The following is a 27905-nucleotide window of genomic DNA, read 5'->3' as shown; positions in this document are numbered from 1 at the left end:
TCCGGGGGCGGGAGGCGCAGGCTGAGGCGGTCGCGGCGGCGGCGGCTTGAACGGGCCTGGCGCCGGCGGCGGCGGAAAGTATCCCACCGGTGGGCTATGTGAGCGTCGAGGACTTGGCAGGTATGTCGGAGTTTGGACAACGGGTAGCAAGGGGGCAGGAAGGGAAACCGGAGAGGTATAAGGGCTTCTCTGCAGGTCGCGGTGCGCGCACCGCTGGCACCGCCAGGCCCATTACGCCGACCGGGATGCTGAAGCCGCGCGCGGGCCGTTGGAGTCCCGGCACCCCGGGTCCGACCCCTGCGGTCTCCGGCCAACACGGCGCGCGTACAGCGACCCCAAGACCCCTGAGGCAGCATTTCGCCCAAGGTCACCCCGCGGCGGCGGACCTCAGTGGGCCAGAGCGCTTAGAGATCCTGCCCCCCCGTCAGTCCGCCCGCCGGCCTTTCGGGGGCGCCGGGTGGGCGCGGCTTGGCGGCCTCGGGATCGAGTCAAGGCCGGGAGAAAGACTACGCCGGGACTTCGCTGATATCTGCTTCTGTTTACTTCTGTGTTTCACCTTTTTTGCTGTCTGTGTCACCTGTTGTCACCTGCCCTTTTTGCCTCTCAACTCGGCTCCTGTCAACTTTGTATTTCTCTCCACTTTGTCTCTCTCGAACCCATCTCTGAGTATCTGGACCCTGTCTTTATTTCTGTTTCCATCTTGCTTCTGTGTCTGTTGACCCTGTGTTTCCCATTTAGTCCTTAACTCTCATTCATGGCCTGCCTGTCGGTCCAGCTTTTTGCCCATCTGTGTTTCTCTCTCTCTGCCAATCGTGTGTCCTTCTGTCTTGTTTCTGCCTCTCCTAACTGGGTTTCTCTGGGCGGGCCTGCCCTGACCTCTGAGCCATGGAAGGTGACTCATGACCCTGTGAAGCTTTCTGCACGGGTGACAATCTCAGTGACTAGACTGCCGTCTGACCTCAACTCTGACAGGTGTCGCCCAACCTAAGTGTCAAGGTGCAGGAGAGCTCCTGGAGGACAGAGAGAAGGCCATCTCAGGGCCAAAGTAGCTTGATGAATCCTTGCTTTTTCTTACCGTGGTTTTTCAGGCCTGCCCAGCTCCCTACCTCCCTTTGCTCCATCCACATGGCCTCCAGGGTTCTAAAGAGCCTGCTTTCTGAGTTACAGCTGCTTAACCAGGCCTGTCTCCAGGCTAAGCAGGGGTCTGAGATCCTCTGCCCCTTGGGGCTCATGGAACAGTAGCAGAATTTCTGGGAGAGCTGTATGCTTAGTTCAGAGATTGTGTCACTGTGTACAGTTAAATTATGAGAAACATAATAATTTGGGGTTCTTCATTCTTTGCTTTACAAAAGTATTCACTGGAGAAATAAGCCAGACACAAAAGAACAAATATTGTATGAGTCCACTTATATGAGGTATCTAAAATAGGCAAATTCATGGAGACAGAAAGCGGAGTATAGTTTACCGAGGGCTGAGTGGGAGGAGGGAGTGGAGAGTTTAATGGATACAGAGTTTTAGTTTGGGATTATGAAAAAGTTCTGCAAATGGATAATAGTGATGGTTGCACAACAACATAAATGTACTTAATGCCACTAATTGTACACTTTAAATGGCTAAAATGGTAAATTTCATGTTAGGTATATTTTTACCAAAAAAAATGCTAAGTGTAGATTCCTGGAACTAACAAGCTCTATGAAAAATGTGACTTTAAAAATTCATTCTGTAGCTTTTAGGAACATTTAGTTGAACTTACGTTTCTTTCTTTTTTTTTTTTTTTAAAGATCAAATTTATAGAGAGAATGTTTTGCTTATCTCTTTTTTTTTTAAAATTTTATTTATTTATTTATTTATGGCTGTGTTGGGTCTTAGTTCCTGTGTGAGGGGTTTCTCCAGTTGTGGCAAGTGGGGGCCACTCTTCATCGCAGTGCGCAGGCCTCTCACTATCGCGGCCTCTCTTGTTGCAGAGCACAGGCTCCAGACGCGCAGGCTCAGTAATTGTGGCTCACGGGCCCAGCTGCTCTGCGGCATGTGGGATCTTCCGGGACCAGGGCTCGAACCCGTGTCCCCTGCATTGGCAGGCGGACTCCCAACCACTGCGCCACCAGGGAAGCCCCGAACTTACATTTCTTGATGCCCGCTCTCCACAGCCAAAGTCCTTAGAAAAGGAGTTTGGTTGAAAGAATTTAGTTAAAAATTTCTACTTGTAGCAGGTTCCCACCCTGGCTGTCCCTCCATATTCATTGGATTCAGTGCAGGAATCTGCTACACAAGCAGAAAATTTGAGGAAGATTTTAACTTTTCACATGAAGAAAACTCTTAGGGTTGGAAAAATAGTCTTTTTATTATAATAATGAAAAATTATGTTATTTTCTTGTGTGTTTTCTGATGGGGGAGGCCTTTGTTTTATGTTCTCTCATCTAAGTTATTGGTTTGTTTGTAAGCTAGTTTATCAAGGTTTCTTATAAGGTGTAGCAGCTGAATTACTACCATATTGAATCGTAGATACCATCGATTATTTTATGTACCACCAAAGGAAGAGAAAACACTGCCAATTAAGCTATTACATACGCTTCTTTACGTTTTTAAACTTATTTAGACTTTTTTTTTTTTTTGGTTGCGCCAGGTCTTAGTTGGGGCAGGCGGGCTCCTTAGTTGCAGCATGCGAACTCTCAGCCACGGCATGCACGTGGGATCTAGTTCCCCCACCAGGGATTGAACCCAGGCCCCCTGCATTGGGAGCGCGGAGTCCAAATCACTGCGCCACCAGGCAAGTCCCTAGACATTTTAAATTGATACTCTAGTGTATGTGTAAAAAGAAGAAAAGTGAAATAAATTGGTTAAAGTGTTCATTAACCTTCTTAACCTTCCTACTCTTGAATACTTTTCAATTCAGAGTTGCATCTGTGCTTTTCCACAGTGTCATCTTTTGTGCCATCAGAAACGTTGATGAGGCTCTCAGGAATCCTCTATCATTGTCTTAGGCAGAGACAGCTGTTATAACTTCCACCTGGACATCACATCCTGATTTCAGAAATTTAAAAATGTGAAAAAAATGTGCCTCTTATAATCAGTTGAATATAGTTCTATATTATTTTCATGAACTTTTCCTTTTTACCTTATTTATGTTTGCAATTAGAATAGAAAGAGACTTTTGTCTTATTTGTAACATACTGAGGAAAAAAACTTTTATTTTGTTGGTATGTAGAACATACATACCAGCAAATGCTGTTTCTTCCTTCTGCTTTCTTGATTGAGCTTCTTATCTGGAATTCTAATGAATATGAGGGTGCAGTTAAAAACATTTCCTTGGCTTTATTGTAACGTAATGGCAGGATGACTGATAAGTGGGGAGTTAGTGGTTAGAACAATAACTTCTCTTTTGAATCTCAAAGAATTTACCACAATGGACCATTTGCCCTGAAGTTTTTAAGTAAACATTCAGCTGTGGCATGAATCAAACTTCACAAAGTAGGTAGCTTGTTTTTTAAAAACCCTAAAATAGGTTTTATTAAGTTCTTTGGCTACAGTGTTCCAATTAGAAAATATAGGGGTATTGATTGATAATGGTCTGGAGGCCAAAAACACTTTTGCAAAGGATAGTTTAATTCTGCAAAATTACATAGGTATCGACCAGTGTTGGTTTCCTATTTTTGACAGATGTACCATGGTAATACAAGATGTTAACATTAAAAGAAAACTGGCTGACAGTCATATGGGAACTCAACATTTTTTGCAACTTTTCTGTAAAACTAAAATTATCCCGTAATTAAAAGTTTATTTAAAAAATACAAAGGCAGAAGCTAAGAAGATGCAGAAAAAAAGCTAATATAACCAAAAAATATCAATCGTGATTAATTTTCTTTCTGCCGCTCACCCACAAGTATAGTATTTATTAGCAAGGCACTGGTACACAGTGAATAGCATCAGCATCTCTTACATTTTCAACGTGATTTTTCTTTTCAGAAATCAATGTGATTTTAATTTGAAACAAAACTAAGAAATGGGTTCCTCTTCCTCATTCATTCATACTGCTTTTTGATGGTCATGGCATAAGGAACTTTATCCCAGGAATACAACTTTGCATTAGGTAAGCTATAAACTTGCTAAAAATGCAGTTTTTTAAATTATTTACTAAAATGGTTTCTTTTTCAGTAAAAAATAATAAGGTAGTTGTATTTAATTGCCCTAGACTGGAAAGGTTCTTTTACTTCTCTTCTGAGGAGTATATATTGCACATTTTAAGGCCAATCACTGCCATACTTTGTACTGTTAGAGCATTTAAATTCCAAGAAATTTTCTGCTAAGTGACTTTTTTTTTTTTAACTTAGAAAAATATTAGATTTGGAATTACGCTTCTGTTTGAATCCTGACATACCACTTCTGAGATATGTGACCTTGGACAGATCTTTTAACCTTCTTGAGCTTTAGTTTAACTCGTGAGTGTGATGATACAGGGGTATTGCCAGACCCAAATTTACATAGTCTGCTTTGTGAACTGTAAAGCATTTGACTAAAGTATTTTTGTACGCATGGGATGTTGGTATTATTGTACATTTGTGCCAGTCGAGAGATTTACTAAAGTAATATATACTGTGTTAAAATGTGCTCTCTACAGTAAGCATGCAAATTACCATGTGCCGTGTTTAAGAAATCTCTGGAGGGCTTCAAGAAAAGTCACTCGTGGGTCGGCTTCCCTATTATATTGTTGTCCTCTGTGTTTTTAGGATATGTAATTGGTATTTAAATAGCGTATAAAACTTGACATACAATTCCTCAGCTGAATAATAAATACAGGCTACTTTTAAACTCGTGGCTTCTCTTGTTGCGGAGCACAGGGTCTAGGCACGTGGGCTTCAGTAGTTGTGGCACGCAGGCTCAGTAGTTGTGGTGCACCGGCTTAGTTGCTCCGCGGCATGTGGGATCTTCCTAGACCAGGGCTCAAACCCGTGTCCCCTGCATTGGCAGGTAGATTCTTAGCCACTGCACTACCAGGGAAGCCCTAGTTCAGTGATTCTTTAATATTTACCCTTTGTCCTCTGCTTTAAAAATAGCCGATAATCTCAGTGAACGATGGAAGGAGTTAGCTGGGATTGGTGTGTTTGTTTTAGAACTGTTACTATTGGATTTTTTTTTTTTTTAACTTTGCAAGGTGACATAAAATTGCTAGTACTTCATTAAGTCTGAAGACGGTGAATAATTTGCTCTGGAGTTTATGAATGTGTTGTACATTGTAGATTGTTTCAGGTATTTATTTGTGAAAATACTCATCTTTACCTTCCATACTGTCTCATCTCTCAGACTGTATTGGGCTTGAGCAAGTGTTTTGAATTTAAATTCCAGGTTCACTGCTTACTGGTTATATGACCTTAGGCAAGTAGTTTAGCCTCTTTGTCTATTTCTTATTCTATACAATAGGAATAAAAAGTATCTATCGAGTGGGTTGTTGTGACGATTAAATGAGAATACAAAAAGTGCTTTGCACAGAGTCTGTTACAATACATGTGTTAAATACATGGTGGATGTTTTTACCTCTCCTACTAATTATGACATTTTCCTAGTTACCCAGTTGGGATTGGTAACTAGTTTACCTTGCATCACTCTATTTTTTAAAACTGCTTTATTGAGACATAATTCATAGGTAGTTAAGAAGTTTTTTTTAGTATATTTAATGGGTTGTATACCCATCACCACAATTTAGTTTTAGAATTTTTGTCTCCCCTTTAAAAAAAAAAACCAATTTGCAGTCACTGCTTGCCCTGTAGTTCCTTGCAGCCGCTGATTTACTTTTTGTCTCTGGATTTCCCTATTCTGGACATTTCATGTAAATGAAATCACAAAAGATTTAGCCTTTTGTGTCTAACTTCTTTCATTTGGCCCAGTGTTTCAAGGCTCAGCCATGTTGTCATATCTGTCAATACTTCATTCTTTTTTATTGCCAAAAGAATGGCATAATACATATAGTATGTAATAAAATGGAATAATATTCCATTTTATAGATATACCACATTGTATTTATCCAGTCATCAGTTGAGGACATTTGGGTTGGTTCCACTTTTTGGCCATTATGAATAATGCTGTTATAGACATTCATGGATAAGTTTTCTGTGGACATCATATGTTTTCATTTCTCTTGGGTATATACCTAAGAGTAGAATTGTTGCTACGTGATAACTCTGTTTAACTTTTTGAGGAGCTGCCAAATTGTTTTCCAAAGTGGCTGCCCCGTTTTACATTCCCACCAGCAATGTATAAGGGTTCTAATCCTTCCATATCCTCTCCAACACTTGTTAGTGTCTGTCTTATTTATCATAGCCATCCAAGTGGGTGAAAAGTGATGTCTCATTGTAGTTTTGATTTGCATTTCCCTAATGAATAATGATATTGAACATCTTTTGTATGCTCTTTTGTATATCTTCTTTGGGGAAATGTCTATTCAAATCCTTTACCCATTTTTCATTTGGGTAGTCTTTTTATTATTGAATTTTAAGAGTTCTTTATGTATTCTGGATACAAGTCACTTATCAATTATATGATTTGAATGTATTTTCTCCCATGTTGTAGGTTATCTTTTCATTTTCTTTTTTAATAGATCTTTATTGGAGTGTAATTTCTTCACAATACTGTGTTAGTTCCTGTTGTACACCAAAGTGAATCAGCCATATGCATGCATATATACCCATTATCCCCTCCCTCTTGAGCCTCCCTCCCATCCTCCCTATCCCACCCCTCTAGGTCATCGCAAAGCACCGAGCTGATCTCCCTGTGCTCTGCTGCTGCTTCCCACTAGCTAATTATTTTACATTCGGTAGTCTTTTCATTTTCTTGATAGTATTATGTGTACCTTGGGCCACTCTTGCATCTTCCTGCCTACCCAGTCAGTTAGTCCCATCAATTCTGTTTTCCATACCCACTGTTACTTTCATTGCCTCAAACCTAGAGCATATTTACTGAAATCTTAGAATTGACCTTTATTTCAGACTTCCTCCTGCTTTAAGACCATCAACAGATTGTCCTTTCTGAACATATTTCACAGCATGTCACACAGAAGTTTTCAGTGCTGCCTCCAGTGCCCACATTTAAAGCTCAAACTCAGCCTTCAGCAGGATAGTACCAGTCATTCCTTCCAGATTTATCTCTCACCACTCCCTGTCACTTGTAGAAGGAAGCACAGGTAATGATGTACATGCCACTAGCAGTGGTCTTGAATGGAAAAGAGCTTTTGAGAGGGCCTTCTGGTGGTAATTTTATCATAAAATAGGATCTTGCCCTCAGTGTGATGGTACCAGTAACTCAATTTTTTCAATGTGTCACACTCATAATACACTCAACCTACAAGAGATTAAAATAAACCAGAATGCCATGTGGTTTATAATGTTTCTTTCTGTGTTAATAAGTGAGATAAGCTTACAGTTTTTTCTTTGTTGTCCAGTTTTGATAGCACGGTTTTGTAAAAAATAATTAGCAAATTTTCTCCTATCTTTGTTCCCTTTCTCCCTTCTTCCCGCTCTGAAACAGTTTATATAGCATAGGAATTAGTTGTAAAGAATTTTCCCGTTGTGCTTTGGGCAGTCATTTGATTATGTTTTATCATTTCTCCATAGTTCCTGATCTGTTAGATTTCTATATTTTTCTATAAAGTTTTTATCAATGAGGCTTTAAAATTTATTAGGGGAAAATTGTTTTCTATTTTAAAAAGTTTCTACTATGTGATTATATTTCATTTCTTATTCCTAATTTTGTGAATTTGACATTTTTAGATTTATTATTGTGTAATCACTTGTAATCATATGAGCTCGTGTATGCATTTCTGCTTTGGGGGATTTATTGATGCTCTCTGTGGCCACTTATATGATCATTTATGTAAATGTCCTATGGAAACTGAAAAAGAAGATGTATTATTTGTAGGATACAGAGGTTGTATGTTTCAGTTAAATTAGCATTATTAATGATAACCAGTCTAAACCTCTAGATCCAAATTATCTTTTGCCTTATTGATTTATTAAAGATTAAAAGAGGGACATTTATATTTCTTACTATAATTATGTTTCTGTCACTGTTGTTGTTTTTTTTTGGAAAACTATACTGCGTTTACACATACAAGTTCACAAGGTAACCCTCATGTGAATTATAGAATTCATCAATTATCAATAACCTTTCACCTCATTTGATGCTTTTTACATTGAATTTACTTTGATATTAATATTGTTGTCTGAAATTTTTTTGTTTTCATGTACCTGTTCTTTTTACTTTTGACCTTTTTTGTGATGGATTCTATTCACTTTTCTATATCTAAAAAAGTACCTCACTTTCATTTTGAAAGATATTTTGATTGGGTATAGAATTCTAGGTTGACAGTTTTTTCTTTCAGCACTTTAAAGATGTCTACTGTCTTGCATTGTCTCCTTTCTCCTGGCTGGCATTGTTTCTGACAAGAAGCTTGCAACCTTTCTTACCTTTGGTCCTCTGTACACAATGAATCTTTTTTCCCTGGCTGCTTTTAAGATTTTCTCTTTGTTACTAGTTTTAAGTGATTTGATTATGATATGCCTTGGTATAGTTTTCTTCATACTTCTTGTGCTTGGGGTTTGTCGAGCTTCTTGGATCTGTGGCTTTATAGTTTTTATCAACTTTAGGAAGATTTTGGCTGTTATTCAAATAAATTTTGGGCTTTATACCCTCCCACTCCTTCAGAGACTCCCAATTTTGTGCCTTGAAGTTGTCCCACAACTCACTGATACTCTTTCCCCCCTTCCTGTTTTCCTTTTTTTTTCAGCTTTTTTCTATTTTAGGTTGTTGGTGTTGCTGTGTTTTCAAGTTCACTAATCTTTTCTTCATGTTAATTCTTTTGTTATTCCCATCCAGTGTTTGTCTGTAGGAGTTCAATTTGGGGTTTTTTTGTTTGTTTGTTTTCTTGTCTACCTACTATGCTTAATTTTCCTCCATTTTCTTGAACACATGGGATGTAGAATTTTCTACCAGTTGTATAAGTTTGTCATTTCTGGGTCTGTTTCTGTTGATCAGTTTTTTTCTTTTTTCTCTCTCCTTAATATGGGTTATATTTTCCTGCTTCTTTGCATCCCAGGTGATTTCTTTTTTTTTTAATTGAATGCCAGACATGAATTTTACCTTGTTGGGTTCTGGATTTTTTGTATTATGTAAATATCCTTAAGCTTTGTTCTGGAACACAATTAAGTTATTTGGAAATATTTTAATCCTTTTGAGGCTTGTTTTTAAGCTTTGTTTAATGGGACCAGAACTGCATTTTGTCTAGGGCTAATTTGTCCCCACTGCTGAGGCAAGACTTCTGAATACTCAAGGCTTTACACTCAGGCAAGTTTTCTTCTATTAAATATTTTATTTGATTATTCCTTCTACTCCATTCGTTTTGTTATTTCTTTCAAGGATGCTAATTAGCCATATGTTGGATCTCTGTTCTCTGTTCTCCTGTTCTGTTATCTTCTCCCTTGCTGTTTTCATATTTTTATCCTCCTCCTGCATAAAAGTTCCTCAAAGTGCCTTGCACATCATTGATTCCATTTTCTATAGTTGCAGTTCTGCTCCTTATTGCCTGTTTAAACTTTTGCTCTATTTTAGTTTCCTTACATCTTGTCTTTAATTCAGTTGGCTCTTTTTTTCATATCATTCTACTGTTTTGTCTTATCTTCTTTGAACTTCATTCATGGAGACTGCGTTTTCATGTTTGTGGAAATCAGTTTAAAAATGCTATCTAGGACTTCCCTGGTGGCGCAGTGGATAAGACTCCACGCTCCCAATGCAGGGGGCCTGGGTTCGATCCCTAGTCAGGGAACTAGATCCCACATGCATGCCGCAACTAAGAGTTCACATGCCGTGCAACTAAGGAGCCCACCTGCCGCATGAGAGCCGGTTCAACCGAATAAATAAATAAATAAATCTTAAAAAAAAAATGCTATCTAAACTGTACTCTTTGTTTACACTTTACTATTTTCTTTTTCTTGGTTATTGTAGAATCTATTTACAGACCCCATTTATTTACAGAATAAAACTATGTTGGGAAACATTTTGTTCGGGTCTGAAAATTTCCCCCTTTTTGGGAAGATTATTTTGGGGTCCTTCACTGTATACCTGAATGCTGTTATAATCAACTCTTAGCTCTTTTGCTGGAGGATGGGCTGACTATATGGACACCAGGGTTAGCTTGAGTAAAATGGCTGGGGCTGGAGGCTAGGTCTGAGGCATTGTTAGGAGAGTTTGAGCACTTTCTTCTGTGTTGGTGAAATTGTTTTACCAGGGGCCTATTTTTGTCTCTTTGGCCCAGCTGGCAAAGGATGGGCTATGTTTTTGCCTCCTTCCTGGAGCTACCCTCTCATGTCAAGTCTTTAAAAATTTTCTGCTGAGGCAGTGTGCAACCTTTGGTATCCCAATGCAGCCGTCTCTGAATGTTGCCAATATTGCAAGACCTTTCCTGTGGTCTGCCCTGGCTTTTTAGCTGCAGGCCTTCCAAATGAACAGGTATCCGTTGGTCCTCTGTCAAGATTACTGCTACCAGAATTGCCTGGTATAGCAGGTGGAGTTGCCAGGTCAGTGTCTCCCTTTATCCTGGCCCCATCTCCACTATATCCTTAATTTAAATTTGTTGCATATAGATAACTCTGATCCCAACTTTTCAGGCTAGTTTTTCTGTATTTCTTAGATTTTTTGGTTAGGATGTAGTAGATGGGAAGGATTATATGCTGCTCTCAAGTCTTCCTCTTACCCTGGTGACACCAAAATTTATAGTGACAGGATATATAACTTTAGAGTATACCAGGTTCCCGCCTCTGAATTCCTCTTGGATTTGTAATTCTTTTGTGGTGCTTTTATCAGGCTTTGCATTGAATAACAGGGTTGTATTCTCGTTTTTTATCTCCCTACCAGATTATAAGCTCTGGACAGTGACATTACTTCATCATCTTAGAAGTCTCCCACAGTACTTTGCATATAGTGTTTTATGTTGTGGGGTTTTTAAAATTTTTTTTTAGTGAGTTAATTACTTTTATGAAACTCTTAACAATTGAAATGGTAACTGTACTATTAATATAGGTCACAACTGCCTGTGAGTTTGTAAGTATTGCTTATATAGCAGGAAAACCTGTAGGAGAGGTTTAGGTTTTGCATGTTACAAGGTAAGGGAATATGTAGAAGTGCCACATTCACTCAAATTTAAGGGTAGAGGTCAGATACTTACTAAATTACAAAGACTGTTACCACCTTGACACAGTTAAAAATAAAGTTACATGACATTTTTTCCAGTTTTTTTTTTTTTTTTAATGTATGGTAAAAAATATCATTCAATTTGCCACTTTAACCATTTTCAGGTGTACAATTTGGTGACATTAATTATACCCCAATGTTGTGCAATCAGCACCACTTTCTAGTTCCAAAATATTTTCGTCACCCCAAATAGAAACTCTATCCATTAAACAATAACTCCCCATTTCTCACTCACCTGAGCCCCTGGTAACCTCTAATCTACTTTCTCTGAATTTGCCTATTCTAGATAGTTCACGTAAGTAGAATTATACATTTGTACTTTGCATCTGGCTTACATAAATGTTTAGCATGTTGTTTTAGCGTAACATTTTCAGTGTTCATCCATGTTGCAGCATATATCAGAACTTCATTCCTTTCTGTTTGTGTTCTCTATGTGTCTTTTCAGTATAATTGATTTATAATATTGTTAAAGTCCTCTATTTCTTTATAGATTTTCTGTCCTATTTTTCTATCTATTATTGAAAGTGAGGTATTGAAGTCTCCACCTGTTTTGTAGATGTGTACGTTTCTCTCTTCAATTCTGTTTATATATATTTCTTTTGTTAGGTGCATATATGTGGGTTTTTTTTTTTTAATTTTTATTTATTTATTTATTTATTTATTTACGTCTGTGTTGGGTCCTTGTTGCTGCGCATGGGCTTTCTCTAGTTGCAGCGAGCGGGGGCTACTCTTCGTTGCGGTGCGTGGGCTTCTTTCTCATTGTGGTGGTTTCTCTTGTTGCGGAGCATGGGCTCTAGGCACGCAGGCTTCAGTAGTTGTGGCTCGCAGGCTCTAGAGCGCAGGCTCAGTAGTTGTGGCACACCTGCTTAGTTGCTTAGTGGCATCTTCCTGGACCAGGGATTGAACCTGTGTCCCCTGCATTGGCAGGCAGATTCTTATACCCTGTGCCACCAGGGAAGCCCTAGGTACATATATGTTTTTAATTGTCATGTATTCTTGATAGAGTGATCCTTTTTGACTTAAAATCGATTTTGTCTGATAATAATATAGTCACCGCAGGTCTTTCTGTTTCTCTTTGCATGAAATACCTTTTCTATTATTTTACTTTCAACATCTTTGTGCCTTTGTATCTAAAGTGAGTCTCTTATAGACAACATACAGATAAACCATGTTTTTTTATCCATTCTGCCAGTCTCTTGCCTTTTATTTGGAGAGCTTAATCCATTTACATATGAAGTAATTTACTGATAGAGGAGGATTTATTTCTGCCATTTATTTCTAGCTATCTTCTGTGTATCTTACATGTTTTTTGTTCCTCAACTCCTCCCTTACTGCTTTTTAATTGAGATTTTTGTTTTGTTTTTGTATACAGTTTTGATTCCCTTCTTTCCTTTTCATGTATATTTTTAGTTATTTTCCTAGTAGTTACCTTGAGGTTTACAATTAACATCTTAAACTTAGCTAGTTTCAATAGTATATGAACACTCTGCTCCTCTACATCTCCATCCCTCCCTCTTCATATTGTTATTGTCACTGATTACATCTTAATACATTGTGTGCCTAATAACAGATTTATAATTATTGTTTTATTCATTTGCCTTTTAAATCATTCAGGAAAAAAAGAGGAGTTGTAAACCAAAAGTATAATATCAGCTCTTATATTTACCTATGCTGTTACTTTTACCAGTAGTCTTTATTTCTTCATATGGCTTTGAATTACTATCTAGTGTTCTTTTATCTCAGCCTGAAGGACACCTTTATCATTTCTTATAGAGGAAACCTATTAGTAACAAACACCCTTAGCTTTTGTTTATCTGGGAATGTCTTAATTTCTCCTTCATTCTTAAAAGGATAGTTTTGAGGGTGTAGAATTCCTGGTTGACAGATCTTTATCCGAGCACTTTAAATATGTCGTGCACTGCCTTCTGAGTGCCGTGGTTTCTGATGAGCAGTTAGCTGTTGGTCTTACTGAGGATCCCTTTTGTGTGATGAGTGGCTTCTTTCTTGCTGCTTTCAAGATTCTCCATTGTCTTTGGCTTTCCACTATTTGACTTACAGTGTATCTCATGTGGATCTCTTTAATTTTATCTCCTTGGAGTTTGTTAAGCTTCTTGGATGTGTGAGGTTTATGTCTTTCATCAAATTCAGGAAGTTTTCAATCATTATATCATTTAATATCCTTTCTATTCTTTTTTCTCCTTCTGAGACTCTGATTTGCATGTTGGTATATTTGGTTTTCCATAGGTACCTCAGATTGTGTTTCTTTTTCTTCATTCCTAATACTCCTCAGACTGGATATTTCAATTGCTTTACATTTGAGTTTGATGAATTTTTTTCCTTTTGCCTGCTTAAATCTGCCATTGGACTCCTTATTATGAATTTTTAATTTCCACTTGTATTTGTTTCCTTGGTCTGCCATAATAAAATACCACAGGCTAGGTGACCTAAGCAACAAAAATTTATTTTTTCACAATTTTAGAGGCTAGAAGTCTGAGATCAAAATGTTGGCAGATTTGGTTCCTCCTGAGGCCTTTCTCTTTGGCTTGCAGGTGCCGACTTTTCACTGTGTCTTCACATTGCACGCATGCCTGATGTCTCTCTGTCCAAATTTCATTTCTGATAAGAATACCAGTCAGCTTGGATTAGGTCCCACCCTAACAACCTCGTTTTAACTTAATTACCTGTTTAAAGGCCCTAAATCCAAATATAGTCACATTCTGGAGTACTGGGGATTAGGGCTTTAACATAGGAATTTTGGAAGGATACAACTCAGCCCATAATACAGCTTACACTTTTCAGCTCCAGAATTTCTATTTGGTTACATTTTATAATTTCTGTCTCTTTATTGCCATTGTTCTCCTGATTTTATTTAGTTCCTTGTCCATAGTTTTCTTTAACAATTTGAGCATATCCAAGACAGTTGACTTTAACAGCTTTGACTAGCACTTAACAATGTCTGGAATTCTTCAAGGATAGTTTCTAATTCTTTTTTTCCTGTGAATGTACCTTATTTTCCTTTTTCTTTGTATACTTTGTAATTTTTGGTTCAGAACTGGATATTTTTAGTGTTGTAATGTGGTAGCCCTTGAAATCAGATTCTTCCCCTCCTAGGGGATTTTTTTTGTTTCTTGTTGATGGCTGCAGTTGTCTGTATGGTGATTTTTTTCTAAACTGTTTTGCAAAGTCTGTATTCCTTGTTGCATGTAGTCACGGAAGTTTCTGTTGCTTTATCTATGTGATAGGCTGTGTCCTGACAGAGATTTCCTTAAATATTTGGGCCCAAGGAATGGGGGGTAGTGTTTGTATTTTAAAATCTTCCAATGGATGCTACTGGGAAAACCACTGCAGCCTGAGGGGCCAAGAAAAAGCTGTGTGGGTTGGCCAGACTGGCCAAGATGCAAAACCCCAAATTTTTGGACAATGTTGTTCTTGCCACCCTGGCATGAGCCAGGCACTCTTGGAAATTGGGCCACTGTCCTGCAAATTGTGGCAGAGCCGAGGAATGGGGATTATTGCTGGTTTGCAGCACGCTGCTCTCTTAACGAGGTTTAGCAGCCTCTTCTTTCATCAAGCATTGAATTGGTTGCTGTAAGTGTCTGATCAGATTCCAGAGTTCGGAAATGGTTTATTCTGATCATTTTAACAGTTTACTAGTTGTTTTAGTGGAGGGATTGACACCTAAAGCTTCCTACTCCACCATTTTCTCTAACATCGCTTATGGCGTTTATTTTTATAGAACTGTTTTTAAAAGCCTTATCTCGGTCACATAAAATTCCACAACAGATATTTGAAATCTTGAGGAAAAGATGAGTTATTCAATAAATAGTGTAGGAAAAACAGGCTTGCCATTTTGGAGGGAAAAGGAAAAACTGGATCCTAACCTTCTCCTTATACCAAAGTAAACTCTTTGTATATTATAGGTTTAAATGCCTTTTTAAAAAATGGTGCCAGGAATAAAACCTAAATAATTCTTTTTACTTTTTAAAAATAATCTTGGAGTCAGGAATGCCTTTGTGTGTCTAACACAAAATCCTGGGGCCATAAAAGCAAAGATTGGATAATTTACACAAATTTTAAAGTTAATCTGAATTTACAAAAATTACAAATCAATAAGATGAATTGCTCAATTTATTTGAGCAAAGGCTATGACTGATAATATATAGGAAAAACAAATGACTAGTAAACATGAATAGAATATCAGTCTCATTCATAATGAAAGAAATGTTGATCAAAACAGTGAATCATGGATTATTCACTTACGAGATTTGCAAACTTTTTTGTCTTGCTTGATAAAGTCCAGCATTGGTAAGGGTGTAGGGGAGTAGACACTGTCATTTACTGTTGGTAGGAGTGTGACTTGGTGCAATCTTTCTGGAAATTAGTTATATACATATATATATATGAATGTCAAACGCATAGTCCTTTGACCCAGCAGTTCCACTGGTAGAGATTACCCTATAGCTTTTTCCAAGGATATGCCAAGATAGTCATAATTTCAAAAACCCAGACAATTGAAATTCTATAAGAAGAGAACTGATTAAATTATCATACATCCACATAGGAGAAAGCTGTATAGCCATTAAGCAGAATGAGTTACCTTTTTTTATGCTAATGTGGTGTCTTAGTCCATTCGGGCTACTATAACAAAGTGCCATAGACTGGGTGGCTTATAAACAACAGAAATTTATTTCTCAGAGTTCTGGAGGCTGAGAAGTCCAAGGTCAAGGTGCCAGCACATTTGGCTTCTGGCGAGGGCCCACTCAGTAGTTCATAGACAGCTGTCTTTTCACTGTGTCCTCATATGGCCAAAGGGACAAGGGAGTTCTCTGTTGTCTCTTTCATAAGGGACTAATGAATCTAATTAATCCCATTCGGGAGGGCTCTGCCCTCATGACCTAATCATCCCCCAATGCAAACACCATCACATTGGGGTAGGGTTTCAACATATGCATTTTGGGGGACATAATCAGTTTATAGTATGTCAAATGTTCTACAAGATACATTGAGTGACAAAAGCTAAGTACAGAATAGAATGTAGGTAATGAGCCCATTTGGGTAGGAATTTTTAAAGGATGTATATGATTTATTCTGATATACACGCAGAGAAGTTTCTAGAAATATATATAGGAGTTTGTTAATAGTGATTTCCTTCCGGGGGAGGTGGGGGACTAGGAATAAATGGTGGAGATTTTTTTTTTTTTAACAGCATTTTTGTAAATTTTTTTCTGTGTTTGTTTTATTCCCCCCTTCCTTTTTTCAAATAGCTAAAATCAAAATTCTTTACTGATGAGAGCAGAGAATCCAGATGTAGTTCTCAGAATTTACATACCTCTAGTCTATATACATTTATGTAGTTAACTTTTCCTTTTGAAATTACAAATACCTAAATAATTTATTTCCTGGTCTTATTTTTTTGTTTGTTTTAAATTATTATGAAATGTTTTAAGAGCTATAAACCATAAATTAATACTTCATTCTAAAAACACTGCCTTACCTCTTAAAATTATTAATGACTGATCTGGTATTTGAGCATCTTCTTAGAAGAGGCAGTGATGTGATAGGAAAAATAGCATAGGCTTTGGAGTCACAGAGACCTAGATTTCAAATTCCAACGTAATAAAAACTAGCTTTTATTTTAGCCTTAGGAAAGTTACTTGAAATAGTGAACTTAAGAATGTCAGTCCTCTACGTTTGCAGGGTCGTTACAAAGATTAGGTGAAAAAAGGTGTACAGTTCCTGGTATTGGGTTGGCCAAAGATTTCCATGTTACAGAGAAACCCAAACAAACTTTGGCCAACCCAATATATAGTAATTACTCAGGAAACATTAGTTTCTTCTCTTGGCATCTCTCCCTATCTCTGAAAGATAACTTTCACCCTTTGTTGGGTTATCTGCTTCTTTTATCTCATACTTAGAAAATCTGGTATTTAGCAATGTTTAGATATGGTATTAGACCTAGGTGACAAATAGCACTAATAAATCTGTTGAGTTTTCTCGTTTGTTTTAATTTACTATGGAATTATGGGGCCTGAGCATGCTGCAGAGTTCATCTCGTTGATCACTCTTGTTATGAATTGTCTCTAATGCTTGACTCATCCCACAAAATATATTTACAGTAATGCCACAGGCAATCCCTTATTCTTTGTTATAACTTTATTTTCAGATTGAGTTCATTCAGTAACAGGGACAGTATTTACTATCCTCTTTGTTCTATAACTTTTTAAACAATTTGGAGATCACCCGATAGAATACCTTGCCTTGCCATTTCCTTCTGCTTCACATTATGAGAAGCTCTTAAAGGACTAAAATGCTGACAGCAACTAGAGAAACCCATATTGTTTGGGACCTCATCGAGTTCACCCCTGTGGTGCTGAAGGACCAAAGGCCTGACTGTTCTGGCCCCACCTCTTCAGCCCCCTGCCCCCTTAGTGGATTCTAGCCTGGTGGTTTCCTTTCAGTTCCTTGCATTTACCACGATCATTTCTGCCTGAGAGCCTTTACATGTGCTTTTCCTTTTTTCCACAATTCCTTCCTCACCCCAACTTGTCAAATGTGGGTTGAATCTGAGGCCTCTTAAAAATTCTGTCGTTTGGAACAGGTATTGTGTTTGTTTTGACTAGAAATATTTACTTTGTTTTACTTGAGATTTATATAGCTTACAAATATCTCTGGATTCTATTTTCCCACTCATAGACACAGGCGGTATCAAGAGTTAATACCATAAAGAATGGTGGCTGGTTCCTGCTTTTGGCACACTCGCACCTGCAAGCCTTGCTCTGGGGAATGAATGCTCCACCCACCATGCCCACAGGCCAGGGGACTTTATGGAACTGTGGAACTTGTCTTAGTTTTCTTAGTGATCAATAAGTTTCTCTTTGGGCTGGAATTAGTACTAATTTTTCTTTCTCTTGTAGCACCAAACAAGATTTGTGATGAAATGGAGCCTGGAACAAACTCTTTTCGAGTAGAATTTCCTGATTTTTCCAGCACCATTCTGCAGAAACTGAACCAGCAGCGCCAGCAAGGACAATTATGTGATGTCTCCATTGTTGTCCAAGGCCACATTTTCCGAGCACACAAAGCCGTTCTTGCTGCCAGTTCACCCTACTTTTGTGACCAGGTACTCCTGAAAAACAGCAGGAGGATTGTTTTGCCTGATGTGATGAACCCCAGAGTGTTTGAAAACATTCTCCTATCAAGTTACACGGGACGTCTAGTAATGCCTGCTCCAGAAATTGTTAGTTACTTAACAGCAGCAAGCTTCCTCCAGATGTGGCATGTGGTAGACAAATGCACTGAGGTTTTAGAAGGAAACCCTACAGTCCTTTGTCAGAAGCTAAATCATGGCAGTGACCACCAGTCTCCCAGCAGCAGTAGTTACAATGGCCTGGTAGAGAGCTTTGAGCTGGGCTCTGGGGGCCATACGGATTTCCCCAAAGCCCAGGAACTGAGGGACGGAGAGAATGAAGAGGAGAGCACCAAAGACGAGCTGTCATCTCAGCTCACCGAGCATGAATACCTTCCTAGCAACTCGTCCACAGAGCATGATCGGCTGAGCACTGAGATGGCGAGCCAGGATGGGGAGGAGGGGGCCAGCGACAGTGCCGAGTTCCACTACACCCGGCCCATGTACAGCAAGCCCAGCATAATGGCTCACAAACGCTGGATCCATGTGAAGCCTGAGCGCTTTGAGCAAGCGTGCGAGGGCATGGATGTGCATGCATCCTACGATGAGCACCAGGTCACAGAGTCCATCAACACCATGCAGACAGAGCACTCGGTCCAGCCCTCGGGGGTAGAGGAAGACTTTCACATCGGGGAAAAGAAAGTGGAAGCGGAGTTTGATGAACAGGCTGATGAAAGCAATTATGACGAGCAGGTGGATTTCTATGGCTCTTCCATGGAAGAGTTTTCCGGAGAGAGGTCGGATGGGAATCTCATTGGGCACAGACAGGAGGCTGCCCTAGCAACAGGCTACAGTGAGAATATTGAAATGGTAACAGGGATTAAAGAAGAAGCTTCCCACCTGGGATTCTCAGCCACCGACAAGCTGTATCCTTGTCAGTGTGGGAAAAGTTTCACTCACAAGAGTCAGAGAGATCGACACATGAGCATGCATCTTGGTCTTCGGCCTTATGGTTGTGGTGTCTGTGGTAAGAAATTCAAAATGAAGCATCATCTCGTGGGCCACATGAAAATTCACACAGGCATAAAGCCATATGAGTGTAATATCTGTGCAAAGAGATTTATGTGGAGGGACAGTTTCCACAGGCATGTGACTTCTTGTACCAAGTCTTACGAAGCTGCAAAGGCTGAGCAGAATACGACTGAGGCTAACTAAAAATAGGATCTGGCCCTTGAGTGGCAGGCACAGAAATAAACTATGGTAATTATGCAAATCTGGGCACAGATGATGCGTGCTACTTGCTATTATGAGAGAAGCTTAAAAAAAAGGAAGATATTTCTGAAAGACCAGCTCTAAGTAGGCCAATTAAAAAATCTTAATTCTTCAAATTTGTATGTTCCAGGCCTGGAATGGGTAATGGGGATAAGTCAGCCCACCTCACACCTGGCAAGGTAAACCTTCAGGCCCATTGTGAATGAGGCAGGTGGACTTGGTGATAGAGACACCTGCACTTGGAATTGGACAACAACCCACCAGTTCCATTTCAGGTGGCAGCAGTTTTTGATCACTCATGATTACAAGGTCATATTGGAATTTTATTTTGCTCTTACTATAGATACTTAGGTAATGTGGGTTTGTTTTGGTAGCTGCTTCACTGAATGAGATGCTACTTATGTAATAGCTACAAATAATGTGATTCCTAGGATACTAAGTTGATTAACAGAGCTCTCTTACCTGGGTTTATTCTTTCTAAAGGGTATTTTAACCAAAACTATGGAGATACTAAGAGGGTGACATTCTAAGTAAGAAACAAATAACTTATGGTACAAGCTTCAAATTCTGTAAGATGCCACTGTCACAATGTGTTTCAGACTCTTGATAAGTCAGAGTTTTATATTTTAGTACTAACATTTAGTTTAAACAACTGTTTCTAATTGTAATTCTCTAGGGTGCCAGACATAGGTATTTCTAACTGGTTTGCTGTCCCAAATCCCGTTTAATTGTAGCATTCACACAGTGGGATCTGCTCTGTGGCTAGTAGACATCTAGCCTGCTTTGACTCTGACTACGGTACCACTGGCTGCTCCAGCCGATTCACTCTGTCTTAGATTATGGTGCTTCCTGAAGAGGTCAGTCAATGACCACAGTTATTGGGAAGGAGCCAGAAGTCACGGCTGAGAGTTACCTATGAACTTCAGGAGCTAATAGAGTGCTACAGTGACACTCCAACTGTCAGAATGAGAGTAGCCGAGTAGCGGAATTTTGAGTGTCAGGTTATACTTGGGCGGGGCGAGTTGTGGGGTACAATTGCCCAAGAAAAGAGGAGTCTTGAAAATACACTGGTGGGGGAGATACTCGTAGAGGGGTACACTGAGCTAATCCTGGCTCTTTAGGAGTGCTGGAATGTGTTTTAAAAGGCAGAAAGAAAGAGTCCTAATTTTAGGAAGTAGTCCACAGATTCATGCTCTCATATTATAGATAAAGCTGCGTGAGTTTACAAGTCCACATAGCTATACCTACCAAAAAAAAAGAAAAGCAGCTATTCTGAGACCTTTTCTGAGGATCACTCAGAGGTTTTGTGTTAAAAAAGAAGCATGTTCAGGATGTTTTAAGCTGTGTAACATACCTGAAGTTGTCACCAGGGTAGGGACAGGGTGCTACTGTTATGTTAACTTTTCCGTAAATTTACCGGCTTATTATTTCTTAGTGGAAACTTTTTTTCCTTAAAATAAAAATAACTTTTCTTGGATTTGGGGTGAAATTTTGTTCTAAAAGTTTGGCTTTGCTCTAAAGTGAGAGACTTTGCTGGCAATGGCCTCTGATCCTCAAGCTCCTACCATCAAGGCATTTACTTGTTAAACGTTGTTTGGAAAGGGGAAAGAAAGACTTACCAGTTAACTCTTGTAATCGAGGTTACAAAACAGGGATGTATTCATTAACACTGTATCATTCTCGATATATAAAAAGCACTTTGTATTTAAAAGTTTATTATAAATATATATATATATTGATTTTTTAACCTAGAAACTAGATATTACCTCTTGGTTGTTTGCCACGTTAATATCTTCTTCTGTTAGTGTTGAAACTTCACCAGTTAACAGTCATTTCTCTGTGTACTTAACAGAGAATATAGAGGTGACTTACAATCAAGCTCAATTGCTCCTTCTCTTTTTCTCACGTTAGAAGCAATGGGTTTTAGGTATGATCCTAGCCTTTATATGTGAGGAGAAATTGTTGTATTACTCCTACTAATTTCAGTACTAAGGCAGTGAAGCCATTTTGTTCTGCCAAAAGCTGATCACCCTCTCCCATGGTTATCAGCAAACCATTTTCTGCCTGCTTGGAAGGTTTGATGTGCTGGTTTCTATTAAAGATTATATTCAAATGAGTGTTGGGACACTTGGGAAGAAGAGTCTGAGAGGTAAAATTAAAATATTCTGGAAAAATCATGGTCCTTCAATTATGTTGAGATCAGCACAGCACCCCGTCATGAGTAATGGTGAGGAAGAGCTCTTGTTCAGCCAGGACTACTGGGCAGCTCTTTGGTGGTAGTTTTGGAAGCAGTCAGTTGTGCTGGGACTTATTTAATGTGTTATGAAGAGAGGGATATCTTTTATTGAACTCCTTATATGTACATCAGCTACTAAATGTAGAATATAAAATGTAAGTTCCTCACATCTACAGTTTTAAGCTTTTTATGATAGTGGGATTTTTGTAAAAATTAGAGTTGCTAATCAGGTCAGCCAGACCCTGTGAGGTGGTTGGGCATCTGAAATGCTGGCTGTGTTCAGAGAGGCAGAGGAAGGGGATTGCCTTAGTTTGGATATTAAAAGTGAATCTTTATAAACTTTGCTTTTAGGATTAGGAGATCATACTGTATTACTACCTTTTTTTTTTTCCTGCCCACCCTGGGTTGGATAGTCTATCTCCTTACCCTCACTACAGCTTTAGAAAATCTTTATCCTTCCCATTGAGTTTGGATAGCAGGGGGTTAACATTTCCAAACAGTCTTTCAGGGATCTTGTCAATGGCCTACAACCAAGGTTATTTGTCCCCTACTTTGAGTCTTAACTGTGGTTTTTCTCCAGTCCCAGTGGGACAGGGCTTCAAGGCACCACCAGTGGTATTTAATATTAGTACTTATGCTATGCCTTTAATTTTAGATACACACATTGCAATAATCCACTTGGTAAAGTAGGTATCACCATCTAACTGAGGAAGGACTACGACAGCCTTTCCTCAACTGTGGAGGGTTGTCCTCTGGCACTCTCGGACCCCAGCCTGTTGATTCTGATTTCTAGATCTCACTTTCCTCCAGTCTCTTCTTTTGGACACTACTTTCAAAGAGTCTGCCCAGAAGGGTCTCCTCCGTTCTAGTGGGCATTTGCTGAACTAAACTGACCCTAAGCTGACTTCTAGCTGTTTGGGAAAGCTGCTTAGTCTCAGTGGTCTTCCCACGGAGGCACACACCTCCTCAAGCTGCCGTAGAAGTGAAGTTGGGGCAGAGCAGAAGCAGCAACACTGTGCTTTCCCCGAGGAAGAGGATTTGCTGCAGCCCCGGGGGGAGGGTGGAGAGGACGCCATCACACCAAAGCCAGGTGTTTGCTTTTATAAGGTCTCTGATAATTAGGAATGCTGAAAACCAAGCAAAATATATCCGCTGCCTCACCCCCAGCCCTCTGTGCCACACTAATTTTGTGATTTAGGTTGCTTTCATGGGTGACTAACTTTGTTCAGTGAAACCAGGGTGTGTGTGTGTTTGGGTTTTTTCTTTGCTACTTATGTGTTTAAAGGTACATGTTTCTTATTTCAAATCTCTACTGATAGTGCCCTATGGGAAGATGCTGGAACACATTTTGCAAATGTGACTTTTTTTTTTTTTTTTTTTTTTTTTTAGTTTTGCTTGAAGCCTGTGTCATAATGTCAGTTGCTGCTGCCTTCTTTCCTTTTATGAGGTTCCCAGTGTTTCTTCTAGAAAATTACTTTATTTATGCAAGTCAGGTGACTCTTAGACCACAAAACCATTTGATGATAAATAGATTATCATTAGGTGCATATCTTATTGATATTTTGTGAAATGTTATGCCTGTGTTGCAAAAGTTGAATAGTTTTGTCTTTATATATTGCTGTCTTCAGTGTACAGCATGGTTTTACTTAATTGAATGTTACTGTTTAATATTTTCTTCTTATAGAAGAGACCACGCCCTTTTGTATGACATGTTTTAATAAATGTTATCTGTCAACTTTGTAAAAGTTTTGTTTTTCACTGTGGATATATGACCACATGTCTTTGTTTTCATTCTGGCTTTTGCCACCTGAGAATAAAAGTTATATCGTGGCCTTTTAACAAATGCCAAATAGACAGCCTGATAAATGGGTAGTGAGTGATCATTTGCTGTGTCAGGCATTTATGACGATTAACTCACTTAAACCCCCACCAGCCTCATCAGGTATTTAGGTGTGCTGGTTATTCTGTTTGCTCCTCCAGATCCCCTCCCCACCTTGTGCTTCGCTTTGGAGGCTTGCCTCTATGGACCTGTCCTTCTGGCTTCTGGTTAGGATCTACCAGAGACATGCTGGGAGGAGCTTGGCGGATGGGAGGAGAAAGAAGGCAGAGGGCATTCACTCGCCCGGCTCCTTTCTGCCAGGTGTGGGTGGACAGCAGATGGGCTCCTCTGCCAAGGCCCCAGCTCCTGTCAGGCAGCTTCAGGTCTTGGTAGCAACACCCTTCTCTTGCCCTTTCAAGCTGAGGGTTGGTCCTGACTCCCTGTTTTGCCGGCCCTCAAGGGCTTAAGTGTCCTCGTAGGAGTTCCTTAACCCTGCCCGTACCCTTTGTAAATAGTCCCTTATGAAACTCTCCTCAGTCCCCCCATACTCCCCTGAGTATGGATCTGTTCCTGCCAGAACCCCAGATGATGCCTTGGGTATACTCGTTTCACATGTGAGCCTGCTGTGATTCAGAGGAGGTAGGTCTGTTACCAAAGGGGGCTCTGCGACTGTGGGGTGGAGCTGAGTTGAAGCAGGACTTCTGGCTACAGCACACGGAGGTGGTTTTTCCACTGCTCTGTAATGCCTCCATGCTCTTGAGTTGGGTCTCTGCTTCACCTCGCTTTCCCCTCCCCTACTCCCCTCCCTCTCCCCTCCCCGTCCGCCAAGAAAACCCTCAACAGGCAGCAATAGTGCTCTTTAAAAGTGCCGCAGGCCCTGAGGGCCCCACGTATTTCCTAACAACAGCTCATTACCAGAGACACTGCTTGTTTTAGACCAAACTTAACCATCTTCCCACACAAACCTTCTGTTGCCACTGTTTGTTGTGAGGGTTTTTTTTCCCCTCCCCACTGCTGATTTTGAAGCCAGCTACAGATTGCCTCAGCTAGCTTAGCCATTCTCTGTATGGGAAGAAGTCCAGAAGAACCATTTCTGGCCTTTTTTTGAGGTGGGGCCGGTCCATCCTGACCAAGGGCAAACGGTTCAGGCGCTGCAGCATGGTGACCCCTCCAACCCCTACTTTTACCCTTCCTGGGTACCCTGCTGAGGCCTCTGGTTACCTGCAGTCCAGCCCACCTAGGATGCAGGTTTTCCCATACAGCTCCTGCAGGGGCAGAGACCTCTGTGTGTGAAGATGAGAAGCACCGTTGCTTATCAGGAGAAAGGAAAAAGGTGAAGTGGCTCATTTGTATTTGGGAACAGAAGGGGGGTCGAATGTGAGGGGTGTTATCCAGATGGAGCATGTAACACCTGTGCAGTTTATTTAGATTTCCTCATAGTCAGTTCAGGGACTGCTTCCCACCAAGCCACCGAAGCATTTCTTGAGAACAGTCTCCGCGCCTGGGCACCTTGGAGCGTGTACAGCTCTAGAATTTGCCCACAGTCAATGGACCAGTTAGCAGGTCAGCAACAGGAAATGAGGTAAGCTTGTTGAACTTGATGTAACAGTCATTTACTATTTGGTAAGTGATTTTAAATTTATTCTTTCTCAGTGCAGAACATGAAAGATAAGAACTCTGTACCCTTCCATCTCTATCTTGTGTTCTTCTTAAGAAAACTTGCTCAGTGTCCTGTGTTTAGAGTACGGTGAATGAAGATAGGAACAAATGGCATTTTTTTCCCTTAATGAGAAATCAGAAGGGGAGTGAAGGTGGAGAGAGAAGTCTTACAGTCTTTTTCTGGACTAATTTTACTAGTTCGAATCAAAACTGAACCATCTGATTTTATAATCTTCTACCACTTTCTTGTCCCACTGCAAGTAGCTTGATGCCATTACAGGAGAGTCACAGCTGTCCTTCAAGGGAGTATGTGGGTGCTATAAAACCAAGGTAGTTCATAAGCAGTATTGTAGGTAAATGTTATAAAAATAGTGGCTTTTAGACTCTAGAAATTGTGTGTTCTATTTTTTTCTTCCTCATATTCCAAAATAAAACAGTACTAAAGCCATTAAATGTTATTTATAACTTAATGAGATACTTGTTACTCCCCAGAGTATAATGGTCTGTCTAACATAATAGCTAACCTTTATTGATAGAGGCTAAAGGCTGCCTCTAGAACTGCCCCTGTCTTGTTAATTCGGGGTCATCCATGCTGGGATAAAATCTCACTTGTCAGGGTCCTTTGAAAAGCTCCTCAGCTGCACAGCACTCCACTCATGGTGGATGGACGCCAAATCTGTAAATGCTCCTAGAATTCCTGCAGGATCTGGCTGGTAGAAATTGCAGGCTTTAAAATGATAGCAGTGACCTTGAACCAGACTAGAAAGGATTACTTTTTTACCTCATTTATATAGTGTGTCATAATGTGTGAAATATCTTTTGTCTACTCACAATATGAAGATACAGAGAATTTTTTTTGGAGAGTTTTTTTTTTTAAATGCAGTTCTATGTATTTATTGGGCTCTGAACACCCACTCAACCCACTGAACACCGTACCTACTTCAATAGGTGTAAGAAGAATTGAGGTTGCGGACTATAAATAACAGCCCTAAGTGAAGGTTCATTGCATGCTTAACATATGCTAAGTATTTAACTTGCATTAACTCATTTATTCCTCATAACAGTCTGTTTCTCCCAGGCCACCTTATGTAGCAGGAAAGGATGACAGCTTCCTATTCTGCTGGGGAGATGCTTTTTCTTTCTGCCTCAGAAAAACCCCTCTCTAAGCCCTTACTCCTGGGCCAGGAGGGATGTCTGTGTCTGAGATTTGCACAGTTGTCCCTCTCCACCTGCAAGGCGCTGAGCATGGCTTCTAACGTCGGGGAGCAAGGACCTAGGCCAGATTATCCTGGTACATTTAGGTGGTGGGTGACTCACTGGGTGTCCCTTGGGTTCATGCACTTTGCTGTCTTTGGAGAAAAAGAGACTCCATCCAGAGGCTATTCCAGGCCTGGCATCAGTAGCTCACCCTGCTTGAACTCCTAGGGTTCAGGAAATAATGTGAAGAAATTAACCCCAGGAATGGAGAGTCCAGTGATTTTCAAACTGGTAGAAAAGTCCCCTCAAGGCCTACTCCAAGAAAAGGGGAGGGTAAAGGAGCATGATTCCCCCCCCCCATTCCCACCAGAGCAGCTTTAATTTCACACAGTACAATCAACCAACTGCTTGCTCCTTAACAGAGTTTACATTTATGTGGGCCTACTGAGTTCCGCACTGTTCTAAGCACTTTTCATGGGCTGACCCTTCACCTTCACATCTACCTTGTGAGGCAGGTGCTAATGCCATCGCTGTCTAGCAGGAGAACACTGCCAACAGCCAGGATTCAAACCCAGGCAGCCCGAGTCCTGGGCTCCACTAAGCTACACGTGCTCTGTTGGGTTCAGAATGTCCAGAGTAAACCCCATTCTGCCTGCTGGTGCCCTGGGTGTTAAATTTTGAATGTAAATAACCTAGAGAGGGGTTCCAAAGGCCAAGGGCTTATCTGGGCCCCCTGACCACTGCTCTAGTGTTTATCTCCAGGAGACCGGGTCTTGGCACCAGCAGCACCTGCTTATCTCTGGGTTGGTGGGCCCCAACCAGGCCCACTCTGTCCCCATCAGCCTCTGGGACAGGTACGCCCTCACAACAGCCCCTGCGCCTAACATGGTCTCCTACCACCTGACTGCTCCAAGCCCTCCTTCTCAAGCAGATCTAATTGTGTCACCTCCCATGATCCGCCTGACAGGATCTTAACCCCTTAGCTTGCCATCCAAGGCCCCGATCTACATTAGCCTACTTGTCCAGTCTTACCTGCTGATCTCCACTTGGGCCCTGGCTGCTCTCCTTGGGCTTTTCTTTGTCCTTGCATGAATGATTTTCCCTGCCTTGAATACTCATCCTTCTCTTTTCCATCCACATCTCCCTAACCTTTATCCTCCCGGAAAACTTTGTATTGTTCCAGGCTCTGCAAAAATAATCCCCGTGACGCCTTCCCTGAGCACGCCTGAGAACTATTCACACCACTCTTAGTGATTCCATTTTCATTTTGAACTTAATTCTGCTGTAGCGTTTGTCACTGTATTGTAATTTTATATATACCACCCATTCTTCACACAAACCCATGTCCCCTGCTAGACAGTGAG

General features: G+C 40.2%; 1 protein-coding gene across 1 annotated transcript; it reads left to right on the top strand.

Annotated features, from left to right (window-relative positions):
• The first annotated feature begins 15 nt into the window (after nucleotides 1-15).
• ZBTB43 (zinc finger and BTB domain containing 43) lies at nucleotides 16-19985 on the top strand. Its single transcript, XM_061200965.1, has 2 exons — nucleotides 16-120; nucleotides 18147-19985. The coding sequence occupies exon 2, from the start codon at nucleotides 18170-18172 to the stop codon at nucleotides 19571-19573; it is 1404 nt and encodes a 467-aa protein (XP_061056948.1). The 5' UTR covers nucleotides 16-120; nucleotides 18147-18169; the 3' UTR covers nucleotides 19574-19985.
• Nucleotides 19986-27905: the final 7920 nt, after the last annotated feature.

The sequence above is a fragment of the Eubalaena glacialis genome, chromosome 9, assembly GCF_028564815.1.
Source record: "Eubalaena glacialis isolate mEubGla1 chromosome 9, mEubGla1.1.hap2.+ XY, whole genome shotgun sequence".
NCBI lineage: Eukaryota > Metazoa > Chordata > Mammalia > Artiodactyla > Balaenidae > Eubalaena > Eubalaena glacialis.
Note: the sequence above shows the minus strand (reverse complement) of the source record. Positions and strands in the feature narration are given on the sequence as shown.

What these genes read in the sequence shown, in the direction of transcription:
- ZBTB43 (XM_061200965.1), top strand. Translation starts at nt 18,170, where the DNA reads ATGGAGCCTGGAACAAACTCTTTTCGAGTAGAATTTCCTGATTTTTCC.